Source organism: Pseudonaja textilis, chromosome 2 (assembly GCF_049901715.1).
Source record: "Pseudonaja textilis isolate UNSWEBS1 chromosome 2, rPseTex1.2, whole genome shotgun sequence".
In the NCBI taxonomy this organism is placed as follows: domain Eukaryota; kingdom Metazoa; phylum Chordata; class Lepidosauria; order Squamata; family Elapidae; genus Pseudonaja; species Pseudonaja textilis.
Window position 1 is genome coordinate 49,994,307 of NC_141991.1, and position 25,551 is coordinate 50,019,857.

Consider the following 25,551-nt stretch of genomic DNA (forward strand, 5'->3'; position numbering starts at 1 on the left):
TTCTCCAAGTAATTTCTGATTGGAGCATAACAAGTACTGACAGTGGTGGGTTTCTGGATTGTTGGCAAGGTATGGGTGAACCCCTAGCTGTGATTTCTGGCTGGGTCCACCCACCTGCCCTTATTCCATACTTTCCCTAAATATCTAACTTTCCCCCAGCCCAGGCAAGTTCCGTGCCGTCCTGCTGTACTCACCAGAGTTGTCTGAGTTGATTAGCTGCCTTTGTGAAGCGGCGATTCAGCCCCAAAGCGGCGCATATGAGCAAAGCAAGCACGCAGGCGCGAGCAACAAGACCTTTTCAATGAAAGTGCAGCCTACTTCTGAGTACTGGGGTTATCAGATAGTTCTGGAGTTTTTTTTTTTTTTTATAAAGAGATGCTTGGGAAAGCAATGCATTTTTTAAAAACAAAGAACAAACAGTAATCTTAATATTGCCACGGCTTTCTCCATTCCCCCCGCCCCCACACAAATTTGGAACCGTGAATAAAGTTTTGGAAAATCTTAAATAGAAGAATGGTAGTATTAGGAAATTAATTAAATTACTTAAAAAAAATTAAAATGGGGTATGTACCTCTTCATGATGTCTGATACTTTTTTCATCTGTTACATTTTTATAAGGAGGAGTACATTTACATATTTTAAGATAAGCGTAGTACTTTATCAAGAGTTGCGGTGGCACAGTGGTTAGGATGCAGTACTGCAGGCTCCTTCTGCTGCCTGCCGGCTGCCTGCAATTTGAATCTCACCAGGCTCAAGGTTGACTCAGCCTTCCATCTTCCGAGGTTGGTAAAATGAGAACCCAGATTGTTGGGGGCAATATGCTGACTCTGTAAACTGCTTAGAGGGGGCTGTAAAGCACTGTGAAGTGTTATATAAGTCTAAATGCTATTGCTATAATATTAATTGCCTTTTCTGTGGCAGCACTTTTCCTATGGAACCACTCTTCCCCCAGGTCTCCAGACTTTTAGCTTTCCATAAGGCTTTAAAGACCCAGCTTTCCCATCAAGCACTGGGAGAAGATCAGAGGATGCCACATTAGCACAGATTGCCAACAGGATCTTGTTGTTTTTAATGTTTTATATTTTAACTGATTGTGCTTTTTTAGTTTTTAAAATGATTTTAAAGGTCTTCTAATCTTGGATTGGGAGCTGCCCAGAGCTGGCTGAAAGATGGGTGACAATTTAAATTGTTATAAAGAGATAAATTAAAAATAAATCAATCAATAAAGTTTAAACTTCATGATTGCTGCTTTGGGAGCAGGAAATTATCCATCATGTTTCTGGCCATGTGATTCTGTGTATTCTGTATTCTGTTTATTCAGTGACCAAATTTCATAACATATAAATGAAGCAAAGCTATAAATAATAAAAAATGTTGTTTGGTTCTTGAGTACGATGATAGTTTATCTTCCTTAATTAAGCATTATTTACTAAATGCTTATCTTATTTTTGAAACTCAGAATTAATGATACGACCTGAAGAATCATCAAGATTTCATTAGTTTTTAACACTGTGCTCCTATACTGTAATATGGTATTTTTAGCATTTCCTCTTTTCTAACCTTTGGATACTAATTGAAAAGAATATAAATATGAAGACTTAAAAAAATATTACCATTCAGTGAGTGGGATTTGCAATTTATGTAACCTGATATGTGAAATGAATTAGTTCTCCCTGATGTTGGTGCTATATTGTTACTTGCACAACAATAACCTTATTGCTTTATTTTCAGATCTTGAACCTGGAAAATTGATTTCAATGAATGTGTTGCCTTCTGGAAGAGTGCTGTGAAGCTGTTGGCCAACATTTCCAACTGAAAATAAATGCTAGGCATCCTACTTAAGAGAAGAATAGTTTCTTGTTAAGTAGTACCTCACAGTAAAATCAAAATGTATGGAAGTGCAAGAACAATCGGTAACCTGGAAGGCAGTCCTGCCAGATCTCCACGTTTGCCAAGATCGCCTCGTCTGGGCCATCGGCGAACAAGTAGTGGAGGAGGTGGAGGGACAGGTAAAACTTTATCAATGGAGAACATTCAGTCACTTAATGCTGCCTATGCAACATCTGGACCAATGTATCTGAGTGACCATGAAGGTGTGGCATCTACTACTTTCCCAAAGGGCACAATGACTCTTGGAAGGGCTACAAATCGAGCTATATATGGTGGACGAGTTACAGCGATGGGAAGCAGCCCTAATATTGCTTCTGCTGGCCTTTCTCATTCAGATCTCCTTTCTTATACTGATCAGCATGGAGGGCTGACCACTTCCTCACATCATCACCATCATCAAATTCCTTCCATGCTGAGGCAAGTAAGAGACAGCACCATGCTAGATTTACAGGCTCAACTGAAGGAGTTACAAAGAGAGAATGAACTTCTAAGGAAAGAGCTAGACATCAAGGATAGTAAGCTTGGATCTTCCATGAATAGCATCAAGACCTTCTGGAGTCCAGAGCTTAAAAAAGAAAGAGTTTTGCGCAAAGAGGAAGCAGCCAGAATGTCTGTTTTGAAAGAACAAATGAGGGTTTCTCATGAGGAGAATCAGGTAAGCAATGAACAGGAAATAATGACATACATCAATTGAGTAGCATGTCTTAATTTACTTACATGGTTATTCTTTAGTGATATTTCTTGTTCCTATGGGGGAAAAAACTGGGTATGTCTTTGATGTGGTTGTCATCTATATTGCAACTGATACTTGATCACTCCTTAGTTTGCATTATTTTCAATAACTTCTATAAATACATAAATATACATCTTCACCAGGCTAAGGGAACAAACTCAGAAATAGGTGTCTGCTGGGCAGTTAGAACTGTTCATTTATGTAAAAAAGGCAAAACATGATGTTGTTCTTTTTTTTTTAATAAAGTTTTATTTGGGTTTTCACACACAAAATACAAGTAAAACATCTTTTTTGAAAATAGCATGGTCCCCGGTTGAACTCCTTTATACAGACACAAAACTCAATTTCATGCTTCTTGTTGTATTCTATTCCATATCTTATACTATTTTACATTTTCTATAGTTTTCCCCCTCTTTTAATTTTCTCAATTTTATTTTGATTATCTCATCTCAATTCAAATCATTATATTTAAACTTTTGTCTGTTCTGTTTCAATTTCATATTATCTTTTCTCATTAAACAAATTTTCTCCTGTAGTTACTAATTGGAGTATGACACCTTTATATCTTTTAATTACATCCATTCAACTCTTATATATTCAATATATACCTTAAGTTTATGACTTTCAATATAATACATAATACATAACTTCCAATTGAATTCTGCTTGGCACATTCTTATAATACATACTATATTCTTTTTTTTTAAAAAAAGAAAGATTGTAAACATATGTAATTATAAACCCTCATTCCATTCCAGTTCACTTCTATCATTAATAATCATTAAAATCTTAACATCTTTAACACTTCTTTTCAATTAAATATCATACTTCCTTAAAAACACATTTAATCTCCATAATTAATTTTTCCCTTATTTCTCTTCACATATGTTTTATAAATCATTAAATATAACTTTTGTTACATTTATTTATTGACAAGCATTCCACTGAATTACGATAGCTATTTTATCAGACATTTTAATCATACATTGTTTCATATTTTCTAAAATTATTTCTGCTTCTAATATAACCATACTATCTTATGTACCTTTGCAGAATCCCTTTTTCCATTAAGTTTTCACCCATTATCTCTAAATAGGCCATTTCTCTATATTTTGCTTCTGTCCTTTATAACTTCTTTTCCTTTCTTTCTTCCCTCTCATCTTCTCCCTCCCCCTTTCACCCCCTTGTCTCTCTAGTTCTAATTCTCTCTTCTGCATTTCCCTCTTCTGTTGCTTTCTGATTTTATATTTATTTTTCACTCTATTTGTTTTTTGGAGTTGTTTTTCCCAATCTTAAACTTTCCATTCTCTTTCCCCCCTTTCCTTTTTCCCCCCATCTAAGATTACTTGTTCATTAAAGATGGCTTCTTCTTTGTCACAATCTTCTTGTTCTACAGGCATTTCTTGTTGTTTCTCATAATTCCAAACCTCCATTTCTAAAAACTGAAATATGAAGCCAAAAGAACCTCTCCCTTCTTGTGCATCTTCTTTGTACTTTTTAAGTTCTATTTTCAGTTCTTCTAAAAGTGGAGCCATTTTAAACAGTTTTAAACAACCACCCGATAGAGTTTAGTCATTCAAAACAATAACCAAGAATCCAGAAATCATCAAGTAATCCAGATAGTCCCGAGTTATATCTTCTTCTTTCTTTTTTGACTTTCTCTTCCTGGGGTTTTTGTTGCAATACTTCAGTTAGAATGTATCTTTTGGAAGTCTTGTTGAGATTTTGCTGTAAGTTCTTTTTTAATTCCAGGCAGTCTCCTCCCTTCCAGATCCTACCCTTTTATTCTTTTTCTCTCCTTTCCTGTTTTCAAAAGCTTTTAATTATCCAGAAATCTTTATTAGCCCTTTGACTTTTTATTTTCAGCATTAAATGCCTATTGATGTCAAAGTGGATTTTTTTCCAATTTCTTGCTTAAGTCTCTTAGCTGTCAGTATAGGAAAAGGAGAAAACCAAATCTTTTCCCTTTTCTCTCTCCTTCGCAGCTTTAAATTTTTCTTAGGGAACAATGTTATTGTTTTTTAACAGTTTCAATTCCAGGGTACCTTATTTGTTGCTTTTGCTGTTTGACCCGGTCAACCAAAACTTTTTCTTCTTATTTTCCTCCTGCACATTCTTTTCTGGTTGAGTTCTTCTTTGAGGTGGCCATTTCTGACCACCGCTGCAACCGCCTTCGGGAAAGGGAGTAATGGTCACCTGGGGAGGAGAGATGTGGCTCTTCTCAACCCTGCTGGCAGTCTCCCCCTTCTTCACCACCTCTACAGGGTGGCTTAGCCCCGAAACCAGCTGGCTCGGGGTGCTCCAGCGGCGAGCACGGATCGAAGCCTCGCAGAGATGAGGTTTCAGTCTGTCACTAAAGAAGCTCAAACCGGAAGACCTGATGTTGTACTTTGAATTTCATCAACACATCACATTTGATAGTTGCTTTTCAATTCATTCTAGATTTTGAAGTGACTTAGTAAATAATGATCTCTTCTGAGATCATATGTCAGTGATGGCAGACCTATGATATGCAATTCTTGAAAAGGGGATACACCATTATGTTTTTGGTGACACACCAGAGTTCAACATCTGACAAAAATTGTTTTTGAAAGCACTCCCTGTTCTTGTGTAGTTTCCTGAGTTAGTGTAAAAATGGGGTGTGCTGTTGGGTGGCCACTAGAATCTCCAATAACCATGTAAGAACAGGGACTGCTTTGGTGTTGTTGTTTTTTGAGGCCACAGCAGTGGTGAGATTCAAATTTTTTTACTACCAGTTCTGTGGGCATGGCTTGGTGGGCCTGGTGTGGCTTGGTGGGCATGGCTTGGTGAGTGTGGAAGGATATTGCAAAATCTCCATTCCTTCCCCACTCCTGGGGGAAAGTTACTGCAAAATCCCATTCCCTCCCCACCCTACTAACCTGCTTTCCAGCTCCATTCTCCTATGCAGGGCAACCAAAGAAAACCCAGCCGATCAGCCGGGAGTTGGGAGGCAGAGAATAGATGGGGGCAAGGCCAGTCAGAGGTGGTATTTGCCAGTTCTCCGAACTACTCAAAATTTTCACTACTGGTTCTCCAGAACTGGTCAGAACCTGCTGAATACCACCTCTGGGCCACAGGCCACAGAAGAGCATTCTGCAAGAGTGCTACAGGAATTTTATTCTGCAAGAAGAAAAGCCTTGTATGACTCAGAGCAGGCCACAGAGCCTGTCAACTGAAAGAGAACACTGCCTGAAGGTAAAAGAACATGGCAGATCCTGGGCGCCACTAGCCCACAGGGCAATTGCACCATTCTCTGAGGCTGTTCCCTATTGAGCAATGGCATGAGGTGGTCTTTTGGAATGGCAATGGTGGTAATAAAGCTGAAGCTGAGGTCTACTCCTCTATTTCAGACTCAGCCTTGGCAAATCCAAAGGTTTCAGAATCACTGGCCTACAATTATTAAAAACTGAAGATTCATCTGAATTACTACATATTACAACATCATCCAAGGGCATGAGAAAGCTAAGGCAGAGAAACCATTTTAATGAGTCCTGGTAACTTACTATTATTACAGTTTCATGAGGTTAATGGTGGAGTTGGAAAAAGGAAAATTGCTTCCTGTGACAACTTGGGCAGGATCATACTATTGACAAAAATAGGTAATGATATTGTCCAATTTCCTGGACTGCACATATCACTGATATTTTAGTGGAAAGTATGTACAGTACATTCTTGATAACATATGATTTCCATGAATATGAGATGTCATTATGTAGGATATTTCTGAACTACTCGATTGTATTTAGAAAATAAGCTCCTTTGGAAATGCTAACAATTAGAAAAAATATTTCCCTTTACATCTTTTGGCTTTATTTGGCTAGGCAGCTAGCCAAGAAAACTATGGACTCTTCTGAAATAAGATCTCTATAAAATTGCTTGTAAGGGGTTAGTAGAAGGAGGATGTTTGCGTTTAATTCTGGGTTAAAAATCACAAAAGTGTTTGAGATTCTGACTAGATGCAAAATGATTATATTTGGATCTGGAAAGGAAATTAAAATATTATGGGGGAATCTTATTTAAATTGAGTGGCAAAGTTAAAGGTTTCCCCTGACCAGTTATGCTCAACTCTAGGGGGCAGTGGTTATTTCTGTTTCTTAGCCAAGGGACCCAGCCTTGTCCGAAGACACTTCTGTGGTTAAGTGGCCAGCATGAGTCACGTGGAACACTGTTATTGACTAGTGGGAAGCTTCTACTATTAAGACACACGGCATATTGACATTTTCAAAACTAAGTATATTTTAATTTTAGGATAATTAAAGAATGAAATACTATCTTGAACATTGCAGTGGAGGGCAGAAGGTTTTGATCAGCATTCCAGGTTTTGGTTTTATATTTCTGCAGCTCCATTCCATAAGTGCTAGAAAGGCAACAGTAATAGCACTTAGACCTAACACTGCTCCATGGTGCTTTGTAAGCTCTAAGAGCTTACAAAGTCAGCATATTGCCCCTAGCAATCTGGGTCCTCATTTTACTGGCTTCAGAAGGAAGGAAGGCTGAGTCAACCTTGAGCCTGATGAGATTTGAACTGCCAGATTGCAGGCAGTTGACAGTTAGCAGAAGTAGCCTGCAGTACTGCGTTCTAACCACTGCATTACCACAGTTCTTGTACATAGAATATACATTAAATAATAAAGAACAATACATAGAAAATTAGATAATAATAATAACAACAACACAAAATAATGATGAAATCTTATTGGAATATCAAAACCAATAAAAATAATTTAAAAACCTAATTAAAGAGATGTGACTTAACTTCTGAGAAGTTGAGAGACTGGAAACCAGTCCCAAAGGTGCTTTTTCAAGAGGCAACTGGATTTTCTTGCTTTTCTTTGAAGATGTTTTGCTTCTCATCCAAGAAGCTTCTTCATCTCTGACTGGATGGTGTGAATGGAAGGATTCATGCAGACAGCTGGTCTTTTGCATTCTTTTAGAGAGTTGTTGAGGCCACCTGGAGGTTTATCTGTGTCATCAGGGTCACCTGAGTGGTGCAAATGGGCGTGGAGCCTTCTTGGAACTGTTGAAAGGGCTGTGTTGTAGACTGGAGATAGAGGATATCATATTCCCTCCCCCTCTTTTGAGAGAGTGCTGTTCAATTTTGACACAGATGGCTTCTTTGACCTATCAAACCAGAAAACACTGAAAACCAGTGTTAACTATGAATTGAAGACTACAAGAGATATATATTACACAACACACACACACACAAACAGACATATGTATAAAATCAAATGATTTCTGATCAAACTTATAAGAAGCAAAGCACTCCCTTAGATAATGAGACTTGAAAGATTTAAAACTTAAATATACTAACCTGAATCTGGCAAACAGATTGGCAACTCGTGTAGACTTTTCTTTATCACAATAATACGTTGGTGAAATTAGTTGAAATGACCTAATCCTTTTTCAGCTTTTATAGAGAGTACTGCAGTAATCTGAACGTGATGTGACTCAGGCATAGATAACTGTAACCAGATTCAGACAGATGTGTAGTGTGTTAATCAAAGTTGTGTCAGGTCACAAGAATAATCATTGCCAAATTCAATAGATGTAGGAGATGAGCAGGCTGAGCTGGAAGGTGGGGTTAAATCTTTCATCAGTTTGGAATCCTTGTGCTTCCACAAAAGATCTAATTCCAGCCCTCCTTGAATTCTGTTGACCCTTATCTAGTGCCAATTTGACCATTAGTTGACCAGATTCTTGTGTATGGGTAAAGGTAAAGGTTCCTCCTGTCCAGTCATGTCTGACTCTAAGAAGTGGTGCATTCATAAACATTATTGGAAATACAGGTAGTCCTTGACTTATCACCACTTGTTTTAACAACCTCTGGAAGTTACCAGGATGCTGAAAAAAAGTGACGTACAATCGGTCCTCACACTTATGACCATCGCAGGGTCCCTCAGTCACATGATCAAAATTCAAGCGCCTGGCAAATGGCATGTAATTATAATGGTTGCAGTGTCCTGGGATCCTGTGATCACTCTTTGCAACCTCTCCAAGGGGTTTCCAGTAAGCAAAATCTAAGGGAAGCCAGATTTGCTTAATGGTCATGGGATTCACTTAATGACCATAACAAAAAAAGTGTGTAAAATTGGGTGTGCCTCATTTAATGACTGCATTGCTCAGCAAAGGAAATTCTAGTCCAATGGTGATAAGTCACTGACTACATAGATATGCATGTTGTCATCTCATACATTTTTTTTTTCATTCCACATAGCACTTACATAGCACTCTCTCTTGTTCTTGGTGCGCTAATTATGCAACAGCTTGGGTGACAAAGAGATGCAGTGCTTTCTCAGGAACAAAATGTTGCAATCACTACTGGAAAAATTGCAGTTTTCCCAGAGCTAAAATATTGTTTTACCTGTATACTGCTCAACAATTCTCTTTGGTGAATAGAATTATAAGCATTAAAACATTACATGGAAGACCCTTCAATAAAATAAAGTAAAACCCAAATAAAATATAATAATAATCTTGATTCAGATTTCTACTGTACTGAACTAGTTAAACTGTGTGCTAAAACAAAACGTTAACATGAAGAGTGTCGAATCAGCCTTTGCTATTGTTAATACTTAGTAGTTCTTGAGAGTTTTTTTTTCCTTTTCTTTCTGCAGCTGTTTAGCCTTTATGTTGTTATACAATACTTATAAAATATATATGCTTTACTCATAGTAGTTAGTGCTTTGGTCTGTACAAATTTCAAATGCTGAAAGGAAATGATCCATAAGAGCATCTGTGGTAAGATAATTCTCCCTTGTAAAAACAATTTGACTATTAAAGTCAATGTTTGGCTTTTATCTCCATAAGGTTCCACATGACCAAGGAGTTGTGTTGTCAGGACCAGCCTTACCAGAGCTTGGCAGAAGGAGGGAGAAAGGCAATGGGGGAAGAGAAAAAAGCTAATCTCCCACTGCTAAATATGTGAAGTCAGACTGGCAATTCCATGTTAAGGGAAGTACCAAATTCAAAGAACATCCCCTCCAGAGGTGGGATCCGACCGGTGTAACTACCGGTTTGGTAATTTTACATTTTTACATTTTGCTGCACTCACATGTATATCGTCACCATCTAGCTGCCTGGACAGCTGAAGCAGCACTGCGCGAGGGGGCACAGTGGTTGAAAAAGCACTTTTTTCCTGCTTTTTCAACCACAGCTGTGTTGTGTAAAGCAGCTGCGGTTGAAAATGCAGGAAATAAATGTCAGGTAATAGCCCGGGCAGGGGGTGGGTGGGCCAAAACAGCAGCAGACATAGAACCGGTTGCTGCTTTTAATAGCAACTGGTTCTACAGAAATGGACAGAACCAGTATAATCCCACCCCTGATGCCCTCCCATTCATTTCTTTGGCATGCTTTTCAATCATACCTAGAAGGAAAGATTGAAGGATTCCAACTATAAAAACTATATCCTTGCATTGAATAGAAGTCCATTGGTTTGCATAGTACCTGACATGGTTATTTTATTATCATATATTAATATAATTAACATACAGTATGAGCCTATTTTTGAGATTATGGATAGGATTACCTAATAGACTCTTTAAATTATTGGCTGGGTTTACTGCCAGAATGTGATATCCTTGTTTGTGCACCAGTGTGCTGTGTGAATTGAACTTGTACATCATGATTTATGGCTTAGGGCCATGATGGCGAACCCGTGGCACGTGTGCCAGAGGTGGCACGTGTGCCAGAGGTGGCACGAAGAACCTTTTCTGCAGGCACACGAGCCGTCATCCCCGCTCAGCTCTACCACACATGCACGCATGCCTCCCACCACCAGCTCGTCTTTGGGTCTCTATTGTGCATGCACTGGGGCGGGGCACATGTGGGGAACACGCATGCATGTGGGGGGGGCAGGGTGCCTGCATGGGGATGCACATGTATGCATGGGGTGGGGTGCATGCATGAAGGCAGGGCACATGTGTGGGGATGTGCATGCACCTGTGTGGGGATGTTTGCACACGCTTTGGACACTTGGTGCCAAAAAGGTTAGCCATCACTGGTTTAGGGAGTTATGCAGTTGTGATTTGGAATATACTACTCAGTAGCCTATTGGGAAAAACAAGACTATCTAGGTAGTTCCAGAGAGAGGTCTGCTAATACAGTTTGTTGAAAAATATTGAAATATCTATTTTTTCTACATGATTTTTGTACATAATCATTTTCTGAAGAGAAATTAGAAATGGAGATTAAAATATGTGCGAAGGGTTAGATTGAAAGGATCTTCTGGCAAACTTAGAACTAAGGAGAAATTTCCTGACGGTTAGAACAGTTAATTAGTAGAACAACTTGCCTCCAGAAGGTGTGGATACTCCAACACTGGAAATTTTTAAGAAGAGATTGGACAGTCATTTGAAATGGTTTAGGATTTCCTGTCTAAGCCAGGGGTTAGACTAGAAGACATCCAAGGTCCTTTACAACTTTGTTATTCTATTATATTTTAAACCTTTCTACCCTGGGTTTTTGCCTGGAGGTGTTTCATTATTTGACTAGAAAACACTATTAGTGCTCAGTGATTATGGGGTTTATTCTCTGTTAATATATAGTAACATGCCCTGCCAGTATTGGTGAGCATGTGGTTTTCTCCTTGGTAGTTCCTCCTTTAGGGTATTATTATTTTCTGCTTGATTGCTTATCAGGTGTTAATCTCTGCTTCTCTGGGTGTTGGATACTGAATAAGGTTGTGTTCTGGTTTTGTTTCATTTTTAGAGCTTTTTATTGTCTCTTTTGAATGATGTGTAAATATGGATCATCTCTATGTGTCAATTGATGGCTGATTTGTCTGAGTGCCTAGCTTCCAGGAATTCTCTAGCATTTTAAGATTTAGTTGGTCTAAGTTCCTTACAGTTTTTCATTTTCCCTGTTGTTGAGTCTATCCATATGTTGTGAGATTATGGAGTTTTCATAGTCTCTTCTAACTGCTAGTTGATCTTCATGGACATGCTCTGCTAATTTACTGTCTGTCTTACATAGTTACTGTTAGTCTTTAAATTGCATGTTGTGGATAATTCCTGTTTTTTTTTTTCTTGGGCTACTGGGCCTTTTGATTTACTTAGGACATTTTGGAAAGCTTTTGTTGATTTGTGCACTATGGTGATACCTTGTGGTTGCAGTAATCTGTTGTGTTTTTGAGACATTTCTGATGTATGGCTATGCTATCTTTTTTACAGCTTGTATTGGTTGTATTGTGATGGGATGAGTGGTCAGGTACTTTTTGATAAAGTTGTGTGGATATCCATTTTGTTGAAAAAATGTTGTTGCATAAATGACCTGTTTCCTTTTTCTGGTGTTCTGGGTTGTTGCGGTGTATTTTTGTTTATCAGTATAATGTTCCACAGCAATTCTTGTGAGACGTTGGGTTGTTATTTTGATAATAAAGTACTTGGATAGTGTTTCTAATTTGTCATGAATTTCTCTGCAGATGAGGATATCCAGGAAGTTGTTGTTTTTTCTTTCCTCATGAATTTATTCCTTTTAAGATATTGCTTGTTTCATGTGTCTTCTGTACTTTTTCCTTTTTTAAGTTACGCTGAAGGTGTAATCAACATATCAGATCCATACTTTTGGTTGCATGCATAGGATTGCTACAGTTTTTAAACATCACATTGCAATCTCTGCTATGGGTCCTGAGAGTGATTCCCATGGATGTTCCTCTAATTTGTTGGCATACTGTCCATCAAATTGAAAATAGGTAATGAGGCAAAGTTTGATGAAGTCCATGATTCTGGATAGTTCAATGTGCATTTAGTTAAATCAGATGCGTTGTGTTATAGTGCTGCCACAAATTTTTTCACCAGTTCTATGGATATAAAGAACGCTTTGACATCAAATGAAACTATCATTTTATTGTCCTCTATCGTTAGGTCTTTGATTTTCTGGAAGAACTGTATTTGGGAGCTGATAGAATATTAAGTCCCCCCCACCTCCCACCCCCGCTGAGATGTTCAAGCTTATTGTAAATTCTTTGACTGTATTGTATGTGGATCCCTGGCAATGATACCCCTGTACAAAGAGGTGTGTTGGGCTTGTGTATGTTTGGATATCCATAGAAGTGGGAAGATGAGTTCACTGGTTTTCATCTGCTACTGTTCTTCTCTTGTTATCTGACTTTCATGGTTAGGCCATTAAGGGTTCTCTTGATGAAGTTGTCAAGTTTCTGTACCAAGTGTGCATATAGGGATGTAGATTTATTTGTCTTCTAGTAACTCTTTGACTTTTGTGTACATTGTGATCTGAACATGAACATTGTAGATTGGCCTTTGCCTGATGGGAGGATGGTCTTTCTTTAGATTTTTGTTCATCTCTCTTCTCTGCTTTGAGTTGATTCTGCTTCTGTGTTCTTCTGATCTGTAGAATTATTGTCTGCTTTATGTGTCCTTGGGTCTCTGTTGTAAGTTCTGTGATTTTAAATGCTGCAAAGAATTTCTAAGGCTGCAAAGAATTCTCACTGATTAGCATCATCTATTTATAGTCGAGACCTTTCTGGAGGATATTGTGTTCTGCAGTAGATAGTGGGCGACTGGACATCTTGACAACCCATTCAGGTTCTAGTACCTCTTTGCTTCTGGGATATAGCTTGGTTTGTAGTTTTGCTTTTCTTTTTTTAGCTTGTACTAATCACGTGTACATAAAAACTGTCTCTTCCTGACCCTGCTCTGAAATATATAGTATATAGTATATAGCATATAGCATATAGTATATAGTATATAGTATATAATTATTTATTTACTTACTGTAACGTAAATTGGCATCTTACATAATAGAAGAAAAATTATTACAAAATTCATATCCCAAATAAATGATTTGACAAACTATTATTCTAAAAAGCAAGAAGTGGAAAGGAAAATTCATATTGCTTTTACATGAGGCGGGCAATTTGTGGTTGGTGGGCAAACATGTAACATTTTCAGAACATAACATTTTGAGAGAACTTCCGCAAAATGGTATCACTGTCATAAATTCTCCCCTTATTAGAAGGCAGACTGGTAGCCTCCTTGTTGTAGTTCTTCTCAGGACACTTCCTAGCTTTCTCAGCATTCTTATATAACATGAAAAAGAAAGCGGAGCTTGATGCTTTGCTTGTCCATCTCCCATTTGTCTGTTACAATTAAGAGACTCTAAACAAAAGACAATTTAGGATAGAGAAACTAAAGTTTCTGGGCACATTCTTGCCCATAGATACTATATTACGTGCATATCATTTCTGAATTTTGTAGGCCACGTAACTTCTGAATTATAATTCAGCATCACAGAATTGAGGAGTTGGAAGAGACAATAAGAATCATTGAGTCTAGTCCTCTTTGTTATACAAGGAAACCATCTAAAATATCTGTGAGAGGTATTGTAGATCTTCTTAAAACCCTCCAAAGATAGAGAACCTACAAATTCTATAGAAAGATTGTTCCAGTGTCTGCACCAGTGTCATCTAATCCACTTCTGTGTAAAATTCCTTTATGGAGCCCTTGCTACGTAGAGGTCAGTGGAATATATTTTATCTCAGTATAAGACTGCAATCTTATTCTTCTCTTTTATTTGGGAGGTTCAAAGGTCATTTGAAAGGCAAGGTTTTGTATTTCTGACCAGCTAAGCTCAAACATCATTCCACACCATAATGGTTATTTGTTTTTGTTTTAATGCATTTTACAATTTCAGTCACTGCAGTTTTCTAAAGTAAGATTTGTGGTCTGTGGCTTATTGTAATATACCCTCCTAGCCAATTGTGGTATATTTGATTGGCTGTGGTTAAAATCTGGCTTAGCATAAACATACAAAGCAGATTATAGAAACCATGTGATGAAAGGTGTGATTGAAAGGTATGATTGAAAGGTGTGATTTCTTGAATTATATGGAAGAACACAGCGTTAAGCTGTTGATGTATTCTTATGAATTATTTATCTGCCTAATATTGCAGTATTTTACATTAAAAGGCTTTCTTGTCTTTAATAACAATTTCATCTTTTCTTTTGGTTCCTCTGTGATTGTGATACGGTCCTAGAGATTTACTTCGCATTACTTTTCAGAATATTAGTTCTATTCTCTTTTTCTGAACCTTGACATTTTCCTGTTGCCTAGAGGAAGAGCAGAAATTACTTTTTCCAAAGGAAAAAGGGAGAAATGTAGTAGAGGGTCAAAGTTATTTCCAACTAGATATAACGTCAGAAATGTTGACTGTATTGGACACTGCACCTGCTTGTAATATGGGGCATGTTATTAGTTTTTCTATCATACAGTTAACAGGTCTTATTCAATTTGTCTATATTAACAGGTGCCATTCTAGAGTCTTTATAGAATACTTTGAAAAACATATCCAGGATAAAAAACTTTACCCATCACTTTATCTACTAAACTCAAGACCTGGTTATAATAATTAGGCCTGGGGCTTGCAAGGAACAGAGAGATGTTCTGGGATGTTCCCTGTTGCCCATTCTTATCCTCCTTTTGCATAGGGTTGGTATATTTGTTTATATAATTTCTTTTAAAAAACAAACAAACCCTGGATCTTCTATTTTTATATTGCCTGCTTTTATATTTGTTGTTACTGGATTGTTGTGTTGCTGCTCAGGGAGTTGCATTTTGAAAGAAGGATGGATATAGAAATTTGATTAGTAAATAAATAAGCAACTTATTCACAGTGGAAGCTGCATAGTTCTATGTTACATTCAGACCCAATGGTTTCCGACAGCTACCTCTATGGCCCAACATTTCATCCCATTTCTAGAGATTTTAGAATACAGGACAGAATCATAGGGTTACAAGTAGCATAAAGTTCCCTGTTGGTTCTGGCAGAGAAAGGATTAACTCTATCCTTCAAAGGTGATAGATAGAAGAACATAGCAAAAGTACAAGTGCAGTTGCTTCAATTTCAGTGTCTGGATAGGAATATAATTGAATTTCTGGTCAATACCACTGAAGGCAAATCAGGCGAGTTGGGGTAGGGTTTTTTAAAATATGTTTTTATGGATTTTAAAAATGCTTGGAAACCACTTGTAATCACCTATGTGTGGGTTGGGCTGCTATATATATATTTGTTTAATAAATAAATAATAATAAAATAATAATAAAAGTTTGAGATCCTTTTGTGTGAGCAAGCGTGTAGTAAAAATATTTGGAGAAAGGAAGAGAAGAATAGATGAACTCATAGTAGCAGAGGTATGAGGTAGGCTCAGAGAAAGCTTAGAATCAGGTCAACAGAGAATATTTTATCTTGATATTGAGTGCATAGAGACAGATTTCACACCTCATACCTCAGCCACAATAGAATATACTCTTCTACTACTATTTTTTCTGCCATTAATAACAAACTTCAAAGCACTTTGATGGATTCTTAACTGTAGAAACAGATTCCTCAAACAATTTAACTAGATTTTCAGAGTGAATTTATTTCCCAGATTGGAATCACAAAGCATGAAGACCCTTGTTTGCTAACTTTCTGTATTAGGCTACGCTACATAACAGAACTGTGTTTTGCTGTAATACTAAGGGAAGTCATGATTCCTTTTTGTCACTGGAAAAAAACCCCATCACTTCAGATTTTTGCTAAATGGTCCACATTAGTTGTGTGGGCTTTAGAACAACACTCGCTATTTTTTTTAGTATTATTTCCTACAGCAAAAGCAAGACACTCTTAATAACATTTACCTTAGACATTTTGCCTGAAAGCTCTCATACTTCAGCCTGAATGTTTCTCTGGGCACTTTGATTTCCATTTTTGTCTTATTTCATTCTGGAAGATATATGGCAGTGATGGTGAACCTTTTTGCTGTGGTGTACTGAAACCATGCATCTGCCGACACCCACAATGCAATGCGTCCCCCCCCCACGCATGCATGTGCAACACCCCTGCCCTGCCCACTTACCTGCACTGCATATGCGCATGCCTCCCAGCTGATTTTTGTCCTGTTTGAAGCTGTTTTCAGCCTCCCAAATGCTCGAGGGAAGCCTCTGCAGCCTTGGGAGGCTGAAAAACAGGACTTCCAGAAATACTGGAAGTGCCTGTTTTCAGCCTCTGGAGGGCCTCTGGAGCCCATTTCGGCACTTCCAGTATTTCTGGAAGGCCAGTTTTTAAGCCTCCTGAGGCTGCAGAGGCTTCCCTCGAGCCTCTGGGAGACTGAAAACGGCCTCAAATGGTCTGAAAATCAGCTGGGAGGCACATGTATGCACAGTGCAGGTAGGTTTGGCTGGGGCTGGCATGCCACCTGTGACACATGTGCCATTGGTTCACCATCACGAATATATGGCATTCCATTTTATTTCATGAAAGGCGCACAAGTTTCACATTTCTCCTAAACATTCTTAAATACCCTTCTTTCTGTATATTGTATATCAAGAGAAAATTTTTTGAGTGTTTTGTCCTGCTTTTTGAGTTGCTTCTATATCTTATAACTGTTACATTTTCTAGCATTGTCTTCCAGCAACACAATACAGATAATCCTCGACTTATGACTGTCAACTCGACTGTCAAGCCCAAGATTTCTGTTGTTAAGTGAGACATTAAGTGAGCTTTGCCCCATTTTATGATCTTTCTTGCCACCATTACTAAGTGAATCACTGCAGCTGATAAGTTAGTAACCTGGCTGTTATCTGAATCTGGCTTCCCCATTGACTTTGCTTGTCAGAAGGTCATGTGAGGGGATCAATCACATGACTCTGGGACGGAGCCATGTTCATAAATATGAACCAGTTGTCAAGCATCTGAATTTTGATCACATGACCATGGTCATAAGCGTGAAAAATGGTTTTAAGTCATTTTTTTCAGTGTCGTTATAACTTTGGTCACTAAATGAACTGTTGTAAGTCAAGGACTTCCTGTAGCTGGTTTCCTTCTTCTAAATAATTTAAGATTTTATTAGAAAAATAGTATTTAAAAAAAATATTTTCTATGTTTAATAAGTAAATAATATGCTCTCTGACAAGGCCATCATTGAAAGGCGAAGTGCACATTCATAAATTCATGAAATCAGTGGACTTAAATAAATCTTTATTGCATTTAAATTGAACAAAGTTTAATTTAAAAACTTATTTAAAATGTTGTTGACTTCTGAATTGAATGTGGTTTACAACCCCTTGACAATAATAATTGAACTCCCATAGTAAGGAGAATATTTTCTAAAACAATAGTAATGATATTCAAAGAATCTGAAAGGCAGACCTTCTGCTCCTTTCTATCCTCCACAAAATTTTTCTAGAACTTTAAGGGTTCCTTTTGAAAGTTTTGGGCTACATTGCAAGATGTTCTTACATTCTGTAAAGAAATGTTGGTAGCTTTTGTATATTGTGGTGGCCTTTTGAAATAAAAGATTCACAATTAATTTTTGCAGTGTATAAAACAAAAATTACATTGCAACTTTTAAAAAAGTCTATCTCCAATGTCTGGTCAGAAATGCTTTAGTTGTAAGGATGTTAGTCAGGATGGTAAGTTTGAATTAATGTCTTCTTGTTCATATTAAGAATGACATGCAGTGTAATGAACAGCACAAGGGATGCATAAATTTAGCAATAATTGTCCTATGAAGTTGGTAAAGTGATGAAGGAATAAGATTTGATTTACCTTCAGCTTAATAGTAGTGGCTAGTTTTCTTACTATTTTCTTTTTTATATATACATTTTTATTGGTTTTTAAAACAAACATAAACAAACAAAACATAAAAACATCAAATCATCTTCCATATATGTACATACAGTGTGCCAGTTGGTTTACAAATTGTTTTGTGCTTCCATTTCATAGTCTTCAATTATAATTACATTGTATATAATCTCACATTTTCAATCAATATATTAAATACATTAATATCATTATTAATCAGTCATTTGACTATACTTTTATTCATTCATGTTTTCTCGCTTTCTTACCTTGCCATATATATTTCAACACAATTTTATATAAATCTTCAAAGTAATCTTTTCCAAGCCTAATTGGAATTGTTTGAAACAAATATAAAATTCTGGGTAATATATTCATCTTGATTGTTGATATTCTCCCTATTAATGACAGTTGTAAATTTTCCCATTTCGCCAAATCTAGCACTATCTGCTGTTTATGTTTGATATAATTATTCTCTTTTAGTGAACTGCATCTTGCTATCAAGTATATCCCCAAGTACTTGATCTTATTCGTGACCTGAATTTTCAATAGGTCTGCCAATTCTTCCTTTTGTCTTTGTAGCATATTCTTTGTCAAGATCTTTGTCTTATCTTTATTTATTTTCAAACCAGCCACCTTTCCATGTCTCTATCTTTTCTATCAATTTTGATGCTGTTTCTAGTGGGTCTTCTAAGATAAAAACCAGATCATCTGCAAATGCCTGCAACTTAAATTCTTCCTTTTTAATTTTCATCCCTTTTATATTCTTTTCATCTCTAATATTTCTGTTTAGCACTTCCAAAGTTAACACAAACAACAAAGGTGATAGTGGGCACCCTTGTCTTGTTCCTTTTCTTATATCGATTGATTCTGTCAGTTCTCCCTCTATCATTACCTTTGCCGTCTGCTTATGATATATAGCTTCTATTGCTTGAATAAATTTTCTAGCAAAACCCATCTGTTCCAGCAGTAATAACATGAATCGTCAATTCACATTATCAAATGCCTTCTGTGCGTCTAGAAATATCAAAGCCATTTGTTTTTCGGGATGTGCCTCGTAGTATTCCAAAGTGTCCAAGATTACTCTCATATTGTCTTTGATTTGTCTCTTTGGCAGAAATCCATTTTGGTCAGGATGGATAAAATTATTTAAATATTTTTTAAGTCTTTCTGCCAATATTGAAGAAAAGATTTTATAATCTGCATTAGTAGGGAGATAGGTCTATAGTTCTTGATTTTTAATGGATCGGTCTCCTCTTTTGGAACAAGTGTGATATAAGCTTCTGATTTAGGTATCCTCTTCTTTAACATAACTTCATTCATAACTTCTAGCAATGGAAAATTCAATGATTCTTGTAATGTTTTGTAAAATTCTGCTGGAAGTCCATCTGGGCCTGGTGCCTTTCCATTATTTTGTTTCTTAAGAGCTTCAGTTAACTCCATCATCGTTATATTGCTTTCTAACATTGTTTCAATCTCTTTAGGTATCTGAGGTAAATTAGCATTTTGTAAATACCGTTTAACTATTTCCTCATCAATATTCTCTGGTGTGTATAGTTTCCCATAATAATCTTGAATAATTTCCTTCTTCTCTTTACTACCATAGCAAACTTGGCCTTGGTCATCTATTAATTGCGATATTTTCCTTGATTCTTTCTCCTTTCTCAATTTATATGCTAACCATTTACCTGGTTTATTTGCATCTTCAAAATAGTTCTGTTTGGCACCTCCAATTTTTTGTGCTAATTCTTCTTTTTCTATTAGACCCATTTTATGTTTGGTTATATCCATTTTTAACTTAATGTCCTTTCTCTGTGGCATTTTCTGTAGCTCTTTTTCAAGTCCTTTATACTCATCTTCTAATGCCTTAGAGGCTAATCTTTTCATGGTATTTCTTTTTCTTGTATAGTCTATTATCAAGCCTCTGGCATATGTCTTCATTGTATCCCATACATTCTGGATTGATGTATCTTCTTTTTTCTTTTCTCTAAAGAAAAAGGCCAATTCTTTCTCCATCCACTGTGTGAAGTCTTTTCCCTTTAAAATAGTATTATTTAACATCCATCTAGATCTTCTTCTTTGTCCTTTCCATTTAATTGTCATTGGATTGTGATCTGCCCAAGTACTTGTTTCAATATTTATTTCTTGAATATTAGTTAACAATTCTGTTGACATCCATATCATATCTATTCTGGACCATGATAAGTGTCTATTTGAGTAGAAGTTGTATTGTTTAGTTTTAGCATTTCTTTCTCTCCATGTATCTTTTAAGTTTATTTCATCTACCATTTAAAAAAAAGATTTAGGGAGAGTCTTTCTATTTTGCTTTATTGTTTTCTGTGCTGTGTAGTCCAGTTTATTGTCTACAATTCCATTAAAATCTCCCATCATAACTATATTAACATAGTCCAGTTCAACTATTTTCGTATGTAATTTTTTATAGAATTCTTCTTGATTGTCATTCGGGGCATAAATTGCAATCAGGAGTGTTTTCGTATTATTGTCCATTATTTCCACCATTAGTATTCTTCTGTCATCATCAGTATAAATCAATTTCACTGGGATAATATCTTTAATGTATAAAACCACTCCTCTTTTCTTACATTGTGTCAAGGAAGTGAATATTTTCCCTAATTTTGGCTGTATCAACAATTGTTCATATTGTTTTTTAATATGTACTTCTTGTAGGCAGATTATATCAAATTTTAATTTCTCTTTAATTGCTGAGTTAAGTCCATTTATATTAATTGTAATCAATTTTTTCTCTTCCATGGTTATATTTTATAATTAGGTTTGACAGCTCTCGTGGATCTTGGTTCACGTTGTTCTTTGGCTTCCTCCTTTCCACCTACTGCACCTTCTTCTTTTTCAGTCATCATTTGGGAGTCCTCTTGGAATTCAATTAGTGAAATTTCTTTTTCTGCCTCTTCCTCTTTCCCTCTAAAAAATTCTTTGTAAAATGATTCAGCTTTCTCAATTGAATCAATTCTATACCTCTGTTCTTGCCATGTGAACATTAAACTTTCTGGAATCAGCCATCTATAATTCACCTCTTTTTAAAGTAGCATTTTGGTCAGGAATCGGTATTCTCTTCTCATCTCTCTCACTCTTCTGGGTACTTGTTTCAAGACCACAATCTCCTTATCTTTGTATTTCAATGTTTTCTCTCTTGCCACTTGCAATATTTGCGTTTTAATGGCTTTCTTTGTAAATCTGATGTGAACTTCTCTTGGTAAGCTATTTCTCATCGCACATCTTGTGAAAACTCGATAAACCTCATCTATTCCATCCACCATCTGCTCTTGAGTTATTTCCAAAGCTTCAGCCAGTATTTCATTATTTCAGCTAAGTTTTGTCCTTTTTCTTCCTCTAAGTTTTGGAATCTAAGATAAAATTCTGATCTGTCCATCTCCCATCTCAGCATACCACTTTTATCTTGTTCAACCACAGTTAATCTGTTATCAATGTCTCCAATCCTTCTTGTCTCTTTGTTTATCTTCTTCAATTTTTTGGAGTCTCTCATTATACTTCATCATCATTTGTTGGATGTTTCCACTTTTTCATTGGTTTTCCCTGTTCTTTGTTCAATGTCCTCTGTTCTTTGTTGAATGTTCTCTATTCTCTTTTCAATATTCTCTGATCTTGTTTGAATATTTTGAATTCCTTGCATAATCATCTGCAGGGTCACTTTTTCTTGTTCTTTTTCTTGCCTTAATATTGTCTGTATTGAATGTTGTCCTCCAGATGGTGGAGAGGAAGAAGTGGAAGTTGAAGAACCAGGAGCTGTTAATTTCCTACTCATTTTGAGGAGTTCAAAATCTTTAGGTTCTTCTAGACCTTAATCCAGTTGTAAAGTAACCAATTGCAGTTCCAAATAAAAATAGTAGGAAAAAAGTAGGAGAATAGTAAGAAAAGAGAAGCCAAATAGTAATAACAATAGAAAAAATTTCTTCAGATTCTTGTATACCTTAATCCAATCAGTTGGTTAGATGACAGTAAAAATTCAAAAATGAAAGAGAAGACCATAAACACACCATGAACACACACAAAAAAGAAAAAGTTGTAAAATCCTTTTTTTTTAGGATTTTTTTTTTTGGACTATTTTCTTAGATTTGTCTCTTTTGTTTACAGAAAGATGGTATTATTGAACCAGAATGCTTTGTCAAGATAATATTTTAAGTGGGAAAAAAGTCCATGCTAAGCTACATAGAATGCGAATTCTCTATTTGTATTCCTTGCTAATAATACTCTTATTATACTTGTAATCATTTCTTTTTTCCACTGCTACATCATTATAAAAACATGAGGCATTCATATAAAGCATACACTTGCAATGAAAATACAACCAAAATTTCTCTTTGCTATTTGTGTATCCTTCCATAATATATGTTAAACGTATGCAAGAGGATTATTTTTTGATAAGGAATGTCAGTCAAATTGGTAAACAAGCCCATCCTAATTGTTTTGAAACAATACATTGATGAGAGTATCTTCGTTTACAAATCTTAAACACAAATGGACAGAGAATTTTGTGTTTTTTCTTCTGGAGAAAATCTAGCTACTACTAAGAGCAGCTACTAAGAGTTGACACCAGCTTGATAACACATCATCATCATTAGCAATTCAGAGACAAAATGAGTGACATAAAATGATATTTGTTGTTAGGTAGAAAATAATAATTATTCATTAACTGTATGACCTTATTGTGTTAATGCAAGCTGAAAACGGAGGTTGGCTGAGTCTTGGTAGGAGACATCTGCTTCTCTTTATCAGAGAATACAGGGAACAATTCATTTCTGGATCTCTGGCATGGAAAGGAAGTCTTATCTACTGCACAGCTCTTCATTAAGAAAGCTGCAAATTGGATAAACTAGTAAGCTTGTTAGTTTACCTGTTCTGTCCTCCTCAGTGGCCCTTCTGGCTTTGCCTGAACCGTGTCCTTCTTGTGAGAGAAAAATGGACTGTGAACAACATCAGCTTTTAGCTCATCAGTTTCAAAAAGGTAGTTGTGTTATTCATGGCAACAAAAAGATGAGCAGATCTGAAAGACAAGTCATGATTTTGATGTAATTGAAAGGAATCAGATCTGACATCTATAATTAGTCAATGGAAGCCAATTATATTATCTCCTCATTCTAATTAACAAATTAATTAATTTTTATGCTACCCTACTCCCCTGTGAGATGACTCTGACAGCTTACAGATTATAAAATAAATAGAACAATGATTAAAATATAACTACCCAGATTAAAATTTTAAAAATTATACTCAAACCAAAAGTAAGAGACAGATGGGACAGGGATTCTTTCCGGAACCATAGACTATTCTTAAATGTTTCATAGAAGATTGGGCAAACCTGATAAGTGAATTAAGAGTTATTTTTGTAGAAAACTTTTAAGAACAGTTGTCTTGACTCTCATACCCCAGTGGTAAAGCCCATCACATCCCTCAACCTTCTGTGCACCATGAATATGGAGAACAGGGATGTGGAGGCAATGCAATCTTCTTTCATAAAGCTTCAAATGCATTATACAAAATGGTATAAATCATGTTGTGCAAGACTGTATTATTGTGATTGTTTGTAGTATATTACACTGTAGTGTAACATATATACAATCCTGAAATATAGTTCCTAAGAGCTTGTGAAAAATTGGCCCAGAAATACCTAGTCTTAATATATCAGTTTTAAAGTAGTTTTGTTATTTATAACTAATTTTAAAACAGTGGAGTTTTAGAAGATTCACAGTTGTGTTTTAGTTTAATTTTTAATTTAGTAGTGTTTTAGTTTAGAAGTACCTAAGGATTGAATGACCAATATGAATTAAACATAACCAAGACCCTAGTCTTTCTGAATGTATTTTTTTCTTTTGTGTATGGATATGACAACAATAAATTAAGTAATTTTTAATTTGTAGTGGCTACTGCTAACCTATGTAGAGAAGAATGGTTAATTTACTGGATACATGGATACATGGACAAAGGGAAGAAATGATGCAAATATTTAACAGGAAATAGAATTTTTATTGTACAGATAGATGTTTATTATTTTATTTTGAGTGGGTTATTTTTTGTCCTAGGCTATTTGTATAATCACTTTTTTTAGAGTCTAGATCTAGAGTTTGTGACCATGGCATTCCGGCATGCATGGAATGATTTTGTCAAAGGAAGAAGCTAATCTTTACATGGAAAGGAATAGAGATACTGATCAGACGTTTTCTGTTTCAGTTGTATGCCTAGAACACATGGCCAGTTAATTCCAGGTCCTGATTCTAGTCATAATAATTTTCTGAATTTTTAATGTAGGGAAGATACATGGGGAGGGAAGGAACATAGGGTAAAAACTATTAAGTTAGTGTTAACATTTGCTTTCAGAAGCGTAGACTCCAGACATGAGTAGAGGAAGCATAGAGTACTTAGTCACTTCTGTACAAATTTTGAAGACAAGCTAGAATTAGGCCTAACACTTACCTCAACACTTTTAAGAACAGATTTATTTTCAGTAACAACACAAAATACATTAGGAATAATAAGTGTGTTAGTTGCAGATCATTCAATGCTTTGTAGGCTGGTGCTGAAATTAGTCAACAACAACATTGGGTAAGTGATATGTCAGAAAAACATTTCAGGATGGTAAGCATCAATCAAGAGAGCCAGTCTTTTTGTAGGGGCTGATCACATCTGAAGTACATCTGTCAGATTTGGATTCCAGATTTGTATTCTCGCATTTTTTTTCTTTCTTTAATCTGAGAAATCTGGAAATATTCCAGACTCTTAATGATGATTGCTGAAGGAGGCACTGCACTTGAACCCTGTAATTTATGGAGTCTCACTTGACTGTTAGCAATGAGCAATCCCTGTAAGCACATCAGGTTCTTTGCAGAATGATTGATGTCATTTCTATAGTCACAAAGACAATCCAGGGAACACTGAAAAGAAGAAACAATTTCTGTGCAGAAAGCCCCATTAAACAAAGCTGGAAAATACCCCTCAATCACATTGTATATTTAGAAAAAGGGACTAAATCCTCCAAACCTATAGATTTGCTTCAGAGAAAGACAAGAGCTATGCCAAACCAGTTCATTGGCCATTTAGCCCAGCCTTCTATACTTCACAGTGGCCAACTGGATGCGTGCATGATACTTTAGGCTGGACTGGATGCTTATAGTCATCTTGCATTGTCACTTTGCAACAACAAATATGTAAGACATGCTGATTATGATTCAGGGAACAGAAAACTGACATTGGAATTGTAGCCATTGATAACCTGATCTTTCATGCACTAATCCAATCTCCTAAAACCTTTTTTGGATCTGTTTCCCTTACCAAA

General features: G+C 36.2%; 1 protein-coding gene across 1 annotated transcript in view; it reads left to right on the plus strand.

Annotated features, from left to right (window-relative positions):
• The first annotated feature begins 1,739 nt into the window (after nt 1–1,739).
• ERC2 (ELKS/RAB6-interacting/CAST family member 2) overlaps nt 1,740–25,551 on the plus strand; it is a 615,701-nt gene continuing 591,889 nt past the window's right edge. The window contains exon 1 of the mRNA XM_087923860.1: nt 1,740–2,545. Coding sequence (XP_087779986.1) covers nt 1,889–2,545 — 657 coding nt within the window. The 5' untranslated portion in view covers nt 1,740–1,888. The remainder of the gene's footprint in view (nt 2,546–25,551) is intronic.